The sequence below is a fragment of the Gobio gobio genome, assembly GCF_949357685.1.
Source record: "Gobio gobio genome assembly, chromosome: 15".
Classification (NCBI taxonomy): domain Eukaryota; kingdom Metazoa; phylum Chordata; class Actinopteri; order Cypriniformes; family Gobionidae; genus Gobio; species Gobio gobio.
In genome coordinates this window covers 32,341,968-32,351,119 of record NC_137108.1, presented here as the reverse complement: position 1 = coordinate 32,351,119, position 9,152 = coordinate 32,341,968, and the positions used below count along the sequence as shown (strand labels likewise).

Sequence of the window (9,152 nt, the reverse complement as noted above, 5' to 3'; positions counted from 1 at the left end):
ATAAGATATGTTTCAATTGGATTGCTAATCATTCGCATGGGCCATTGGTGCTTGGACCCCGATGATTGCCGCTTGCGGCTATATTGATTTCTTTGTTTCTATAGTGTGTGCACACTTTATGTTAATTAAATGTAGTGTACTTATGACCTAACCAGCTAGAATCTTGGTATGATTTGGCCTGAGAATCTCTAGGTACAAATTAAACTGATCCGGTTTAGTGACAAACTGACTGTATTACTGACTGTAATATGTAAGCGCCGATCATATGATTTTAGGGGTGAACAGACTGCTTTCAAAACTACAACCAAACTCTTCTCTCAAACTCCTTCCCTCTCTTCCTCTCTTCTAGTGATTTTGAGTTCCCCTATGTTGCTTCTTCCCCCCCAATCCCCGGCTTGTTCCCACTAGGCTCCATCTGCTCGAGGAGGGGGCCGCAGCAGCTGCAAAGCCTGAATCTTGCGCTCCTCTGTGCTTGCCTGCCACTGCACGCGAGCACCAGCTGTAAACTAGCCTACGCATCCTATAGCACTGCTGCTAAAAATCACAGAGAGATTAGGCAGGTGATTAGTTAGTGATAGCACGGCGTGAATGGGATTTTACGTAATACTGGTTAAAAACAATATAGAAAATAGGCATGTTTGAGAGTACTTTATGTCTGAAAAGAGTACTTTATATTCTCAGATAATTGATACCAACTCATAAGGTTATAATATTGGAATCTGTATTACAGTTTTTTTTATAAAAGAACACAGTGTTTCATATTACCATAACAGCATATTTGTTTTCATTCATTTAAGGTATATACACACACAATGTCATTTATTTGCGTTTATGAGTTTTCAGAGTTTTCAAGTGTAATGAGCTCCGTCAGCACTTTTTGTTTCGATTTAAGTGAGTTGAGGTTAAAGCAAATGCCCTTTTGAATCAAATAACTTACTATTAATGCTAAGTGGAAGAAATATATTGACCAAGACATATCTAATATTTATAAATTGGTGGCAAAACCCCTTTTTAGGGTTTTATGGAGTTTGTGGAAGCTTCAGAGCAGTGGGGATGATAACTAAAGTTAAAGGTAAATGTTATTGTCATATTAAGAAAGAAAAAGCTGTAAAATCTTTTCATCCTTTAAAAAAACTTTAGAAATTAGACCCTTGATTCACATTCAATCATAAAATGTGGCTTTTTCATAAACCTAACCCCATTGATACAAACCACAGAGAGATTAGGGAGTTTAGTAGTTACTAATAAGTTACTAATAATTTATGTATTTCTGATTATATATATATATATATATATATATATATATATATATATATATATATATATATATATATATATATATATATATATATATATATATATATATATATATATATATATATATATATATATATATATATATATATATATAAATAAGGGCATGTTTCAGAGCAGTTTATGTCAGAAAAGGTATGACAACCGGTAATTTTTTCACTTGATCATTTGTATTCTCTTATAATATTTCAGTTATTGATATATAATTCTGGCCTCTGTGCTGTTAATTGTTACTTTTTTGTTTTGTTTTTAAACAGCAAGGATATGTTTTCTATTTTGCACATATCTATATGGCACAAGAACAAAATGCCATTTAAATAAAATAAATGGCTACTTATATTGCTAACATGTAAGAATATAACATTTCTGTCAATGTTTGTGATTCACGAAAAAGCCAACTGAATGTTTTTTTATGGGATGTTTTGTGCAAGCTTTCAGAGTACCAGATGCGGAAGTTTGCTATTTCATATTGACTTTTACTGTTAGAGGAAGGAGTGAAAGACTATAAAATGTTTTCATTCTTTCAAATAAACACAAAATGTACCTAAAATATACATGTGATTCACTTTAACTTATATGAAATGTGCCTTTTTTTAAAACCTGGATGACAATCAAAAGATCGTCGTAACTCGACTTTCCTAAACAATAAATTCTATTCTTATTCCGCTGAAACATGGTGGGCGCCTTGAATGTGGAAAAAAAAATTTGACTGAGAGACGAATAACAGCATCAATAAATCATTCTCGTCCAATGTTGTTCCCGGGAGATTTCTGATGGATGAAATTAAGCACTTCCATCTCCATCTCCCACCTGATCGCGCGCGTATAAATCCCAGCAGCTGATCAGCAGAGCTCAGACATCAAACCGACACCGCGCGAGCCGAGACAGCAGCGGACACCTCTCTCTTTCTATCTCTCTCTCTTCCCCCGTTTTAACAGCAACAACAACAACAGCTTCTCCGGAAACGTGCTCGCATTTAAAGCAGCCCATTTTTGGAGCGCTTCCATTTGGGTCTGAGCGCACTCCTCTGACACGCGGGCTCAGGGAGGCGGATCTGCTGCTGCTGCTGCTGTCGCGCGCGCTGTCCAGTGCTGAAGTTGCATTTCGTCTGTGCAGAACGGATCGTGCACAGCTGAAGCAACGGAGCTTCCGCGTCTTTCCCCCGCTCAGGTCTTTGACTTTCAGCCCTGCAGGACCAACTCTTCTATTGTGCGGTGGATAAAGAAAGGATAACGTGCTGGAAGAGGCTTTCAGCTCTGCGCTCTAAACATGCCAAGGTCTTTTTTGGTGAAAAAGGTGAAGCTAGATGATTTCTCATCCACGGAACTTGAGAGCGCGTACGGCAGGTCCAGGACCGATCTTAGCTTTCGGATACACGACAAAGGTAAATGCAAAGGAATGCATGTGTTCTTTTTCTGTTTATTTAGCACACTTTAGCCTAATCCAAGCATAGTTATAGATGCAACCACGGTTTTGTGGTGCTAAGCGAGGTTTTGCGGTTCATTTACTGTATAAATTAAACTCTGCAGGCAGGAAAGTAGATATCCAGATATAGGATCGAGCACCTCTGTTGCGTTGCTTGTGATTTATGTGAAACCATAATGGGAATGCACACATAATTAGTGGGATTCCTGCACTGAAAATGCATGGTACAATCCACATGCATGATGCATGCCAAATGGAAATCCACTGCTGGTAACAACGCTTAACTTCTCAGCAACTTGGAGCCCAGTCACTTCCAGATGAGCTTAGGTGTTTTGTTTATTCTGCAAATCAAAGAAACGCTTAGTGCAGCTGCACACTGCACACTGTGCTAATGGTGGAGCCTTTAGAAAGGGGTAATTAATCTCCCACTGTACAAAAGTGCTATCTGTGCTCATACTGTAAGTCCACAGTAAACGTGGTATCCTTCACAGCTCCATGGCTTTGTCCTGAAATAACTCTGGAATAATAGCAAGTCAACCTGACACGTATTCTATTTGAAATTTCCGCGTGGTCGTTAAGTCTAATTATATTCAAAGAGAAATGCTGAATTTGTTGAACATTTAATGAATCTCAAAGAGCACTGGCACAATCTAGTTGCCCGTCGCCTTTGCCAAGGTGGAGATAAATTGAGCGGAAAAGTGGCCGTTGCATCGGCGAACCCCATTGTCCTCACTCGATTCCCTTGTGAATATGAATAATTGAATAAAAGATCTTGTTCTCTCCACGCTAGGCTACATCAGTGACTACATCACCCCAGCCGTTTACGATGGAGAAAGTGACGGTGGCACTAAAGTACCTTCTCCAGAGCCGATTTATGACAGCAACCACAGTGACTACGGGGCACCTGACTCGGACCAGCCTGACAGCCCGCAGTCAGAGATCACGTCCGGGTACATCAACGGCGACAATGCGGTGAGCGAGGGTTACGCCGTGGACGCGTTCTTCATCACGGACGGCAGGTCCCGTCGGAAAGTGATCAGCAGCTCGCGGACCCTCCAGAGGCACACGTGCAACGAATGTGGCAAAACCTATGCGACGTCTTCCAACCTGAGCAGGCACAAACAGACGCACCGGAGCCTGGACAGCAAGATGGCCAAAAAGTGCCCGACATGTGGGAAAGTGTACGTGTCCATGCCAGCCATGGCCATGCACCTGCTTACCCATGACCTCAAGCACAAGTGTGACATATGTGGGAAAGCGTTCAGCAGACCTTGGCTACTGCAGGGCCACATGCGCTCTCACACGGGCGAGAAGCCCTTTGGATGTGCACACTGTGGAAAAGCATTCGCTGACCGCTCCAACCTGCGGGCGCACATGCAGACCCACTCTGCGTTTAAGCATTTCAAATGCAAGCGATGCAACAAAACTTTCGCGCTCAAGTCATATCTGAACAAGCACTATGAGTCGGCATGCTTTAAAGGTGCGTTCTCGCCGCTCGCGTCCGTCGAGGCGTGACTTCCGGTCTGTAAACGCTCACTCCCCCGTCACGTGTTAGGATGATTACGCTATCTTACCCAGTTATGTCTCACAATCAAAATGAAACACAATAATAGCACAATTTTATCTCTTTTTTTCTTTTCTTTTGCAAAGTCGACCTTAAAGGAATATGGATCCTTCGCATGCACTTCAGCAACCACGTCCTCAAATGACATTCAGACAGTTCACGTCAACGCTGCGCAACACTTGACTATGACTGGCGTCGAATGAAGGTTTGAGTGACACCATGTTCCTCATTAAAATAAAACTCTTTTGTATTGTCAGTGGATATTATCATACTGCTGCAAGTGGCCCAAACGTATTCACAATCGAGGTAAACCGGTATTTATTTATTTATTTAATTTGTTTTAATATTTATTATTTGTTCGTTTTAATTACTTCATATAGGATGTATGATTCTCTACGATGCACTGAAAGTGTGATTTTTTTTATTGATTTTTATGATTCTTTTTGCATTTTTCTTTCTCAATAACGTTGCCTTTTGGGTTATGCCAGTCTTATTAACATGCCAAAGCATTTAGATCCATGGTAATAATTGAAAAATGTTTTTTGTTTGTTTGTTTTTTTTTTAAATTGTATTCTTTTTTTTGTATACCTACTTAATGCATGCAAAAAGAAAAGAAAAGAAATCTATGCCAATACCACAAAGCTTATAATTTTGCCAAAATGTAGAGATAGTACCAGGGGGCAATATTTCTAGGGGTTCTCTTAAGAATATAAAAAGCAATAATCATAATGCATGGTATTTTTGAAAGTAATAAAGTATTACCTATAGCAGTTTTTTCTAAATCAGGTACGTTTTGATCCAATACTCTTAATAAACATTTAAAAATACCACATCAGGGAAAATGCCAATGTAGAGTTTAGTGAGACTAAATCCATAAGTCCAAACCATCTTCCTTCGCTCTCTGCTTATGCACTGCCTGCCTCGAATTTAAACGTAGATTTAGGATGTAGGCCCAAAGTGCTGTAACTCCATTCTAAGCAATTCAGAGCCATTCTCTAGACGTGTAATGGCTTTTCTGAGGTTAACTCAAAGGGACACACAAGGACAAGCAAAGGATCGGAGTGATAGGAAGGTGCACCATCTGCATAGCCGTCCTGTAATGCACTCGCACTGCATTCCCAGCTCAGCTCAGATCTGACACTTCATTTTCTCCAGTTTGGTCGTCCCTGAGTTTGAAAGCACTTCATTGTAGAAATCCTTAAAAAGTAGCACAAAAACCCTAGATTCAGGTAGATGTTACCTAGCTCAATCTTCCTTTTTTATATCTTTGAAAGAGGAATAACAGCTCAGTTTGTGAAACGATCTTCATGTAGATGCTCATTTGAAGAGGAAAAACCTTTTTACTGTAGATGAATCCACTAAACCTGTTCAAGAAACAAACAGAAAATGTCCTGCGATTTTTTTGAGCCAATGTTCAAATGATGTAAGCACAAGACACAAGGCATTTTAAGCACTTCATAATAAAGGCAAAGTAAACAAACACAGTCTGTTGCTCATTTGTCCCTGATTATTGCCGTTCCTCTGTGAAATTAGTCTATTAAAGAGGCCAATTAATCTTGGTGAATGGAAATCAATGCACACGCACTGACAAAGCAACGCAGGCCAAGAGATGGGACGGGTGAAAACCTGCTATGGTTATTTACGGTTCAGTATATCCACTCCGGCAGTAGCAATTGCTTGTTTTTAATGTTGCACCAAAAGCTGATAGAATAGAAATAATGGATTGGCAATAATGGAAGTTCAGGGGGAACAATTTCCACAGGTGCTGAGTTTCATTTAAGGTGACATTCTCGACACACAAACTTTGCTGGATTAAAAAAATGTGTGCTTTTGTTAACCCAAATCAACAGGTTTCATGCTGCAAACCTCCATGATGTTTTTCCATCCTTACCAGTGCCGATCAGCGCACACCACATAAATGTTTGCAAACCCCATAAATAAGTGTTTGTTTTACCCCTTAAAGTGAGGGATGCGTTACACTTGAGTTGTACTTTCGGTGATAAACAGCCCGTGTGTTAGGATGTGATCCACTTCACAAACACGCACTACGAAGCGCTGCTTTTAATGCAGTTTCATCTGTATCTGTTCAGCTCTCGTTCAGCGAGGAGCACCAAACTCTCCCGTTCAGGTTAATCTAGCTTGTGCAAACGAGGCCACCAGTGTCATCAATTTGCTGGGAATCATTATCCAAGCATTCTGAGCGTCTGCGCTCTGGTCTCCGGAGCTCTGGGTAATTGTGCTAGCAGGATGGGATCAGCAGGAGCCATTATTTAACCGGAGACAGCTGTGCGAGGGGCCGCACACGTTGATCTGTTTGCTGTTTCGTCCCTGTCTCTCTGCTTTAGGATCACAGCATCCCCTGAGTGATTCCTGCGTCTGCTGTACTCTCCGCGTGCACTCCGAGGTCCTCGGCTCTGTGACAAACCCCATAACTCTCTCTCAAGTCGCTGGTTTACTTTTACAACTCAGACCGAGCTTGGTCTCAGAATAAATATTTTCAGAAGTGATTATTGGAGTGGGTTTAGTCAAAGTAACTGCTTATTAGTGTCATCACTGTTTTGGTTCTGGAAAGCAAGAATCAATATCCATGAGGTTACAATCAGCAATGGCTGGCTATTAAAGCAAGCCTTGTATTCGAAAACACATAGACGGGTCAAAGAGCGGTATTCATTAAAAGAGTCTGTTGATGTGCTACAACAAATAGCGGGCCAGTTTCTGTACGTGCCAATATGCTCAGAAGCAAACGTTACCAGCAAAATGCCTCTTGTACATTATTTTTTATTTATTTTTTGCAGAATGCTCAAGCCTATGACAAAATCTTGTTCGCTATATCCTTCTGATCTACAGTATTGACATCCTGAAGCCATAAGCTTTGAATGAGGAACAGTCCAAGTATTGTTATTCCTTGATAATCTTTTTATCAATGTTTATTCCCTGATAAACCTCGAAAGGTTTAACAATATAAATTATCGCTGGCTCTTGTGTGTCTTGTGAGGGACTGTCACACCCTAGTTTAAAGATATCTCTTTGATTGAGATTTTAGAGCTGTTCATTTTTAACTAAATAACTCCAATTTTCGTCAGTTCCTCACAGTTATCAAATGGTTTTTAGCACTTGGAAAACATCTTATTACATTTATCGATTAAATGATTATGATCGTGCATTTATCTGTCTGTTACTTTTGTATTCCACGGCTGTCTTGAGTACTTGTTTCTCATCAATTGCGACATTCAGTGGTCTGATTTTTTCTATTATTCGCCATTGTCAGTTGAAACATCGCTACTTTCATGTCTCTCGTTTGTTTGGTGAAATTTCAAACTGATCTCACAGGAACATGTAAACGTTACGAGGTGGCTATTTCGGATAAATTTGTATGATTATTAGAAAAAAAAGTAAGCTTGAAGGTGCACCCCTAAACTCCCCGACTGCTCCAACCCCCTAAATATAGCCTACCTGTCACTGGAGCATAAGCAGATCACACCTGTGCAATAAGTCCATTTATGAAATGTTCTCGCAACTAAATATTCTACGGTCAACTGTTAGTGATATTATAAAAAAGTGGAAGCAATTGGGAACAACAGCAACACGTAAAATCACAGAGCGGGGTCAGCGCATGCTGAGGCACACAGTGCGCAGAAGTCTGTAACTTTCTGTAGAGTCAATAGCTACAGACCTCTAAACTTTGTGTGGCCTTCAGATTAGCTCAGTGGTGTAAAGCATGCCGCCACTGGACTCTGGACAAGTCAGGGTTTGGCAGTTGGCAGGAGAACGGAACTTGCCTGACTGCATTGTGCCAAGTATAAAGTTTGGTGGGGGGGGATTATGGTGTGGGGTTGTTTTTCAGTTGTTTTTGAGCTTGGCCCATTAGTCCCAGTGAAAGGAACTCTTAATGCTTCAGCATACCAAGACATTTTGGACAATTTCATGCTCTCAACTTTGTGGGAACAGTTTGGGGATGGCAACTTCCTGTTCCAACATGACTGCGCACCAGTGCACAAAGCAAGGGCCATAAAGACATGGATGAGCGAGTTTGGTGTGGAGGAACTTGACTGGCCTGCACAGAGTCCTGACTTCAACTAGATAGAATGCCTTTGTGATGAATTAGAGCGGAGACTGCGAGCCAGGCCTTCTTGTCCAACATCAGTGTCTGACCTCACAAATGCGCTTCTAGAAGAATGGTCAAAAATTCCAATACACACGCTCCTAAACCTTGTGGAAATCCTTCCCAGAAGTTGAAGCTGTTAGCTGCAAAGGGTGGGCCAACTCCATATTAAACCCTACGGATTAAGAATGGGATGTCATTAAAGTTCGTCTGCATGTAAAGGCAGGCGTCCCAAAACTTTTGGCAATACGGTGTATATCGCTACACTTTTGACAATAGACCCACACCTGAAGTGATCCCACCTACTCGTTTCATACTAAAAACAGAAAACTTTTTATGCGTTTTGGCCATTCATTTACCCAACAATGGCGATTTATTGGCCTGAAAATGCATAAACGCTAAGAAAGCAATACTGTTGTCATCTCTGCGTAAACTACAAAAGCGCAAATTTTTGAAAACGTTGATGTCATGCGCATGTGTATTATGTGTTCAGTCTATAGGTGCGTAGTGTTTCTTTACAAAGTGACATCACCAACTACTGGCCTTGCATGAATAATACAGCATTTTAAGTCTTTTTTACGGATCCGTGTGAACAGGATAGTTTTGACAACATTGTTGTCTATACGCGAAAAACGCAAAATAACTTTTCCCCCTTTTTTTAGTACATTGTTGTTGTGTAAATCTACCCTTAGTTGTGTATAGTGAAAATTACCTCAGAGGACTACAGTATAAATATTACCGTAATAA

General features: G+C 40.6%; 1 protein-coding gene across 1 annotated transcript; it reads left to right on the top strand.

Annotated features, from left to right (window-relative positions):
- Window positions 1-2,168: 2,168 nt before the first annotated feature.
- Window positions 2,169-5,776, top strand: scrt1b (scratch family zinc finger 1b). The gene is made up of 2 exons (XM_079837792.1): window positions 2,169-2,698; window positions 3,530-5,776. Exons 1-2 carry the CDS (start codon window positions 2,584-2,586, stop codon window positions 4,252-4,254), a joined length of 840 nt encoding a protein of 279 aa, XP_079693918.1. The 5' UTR covers window positions 2,169-2,583; the 3' UTR covers window positions 4,255-5,776.
- Window positions 5,777-9,152: the final 3,376 nt, after the last annotated feature.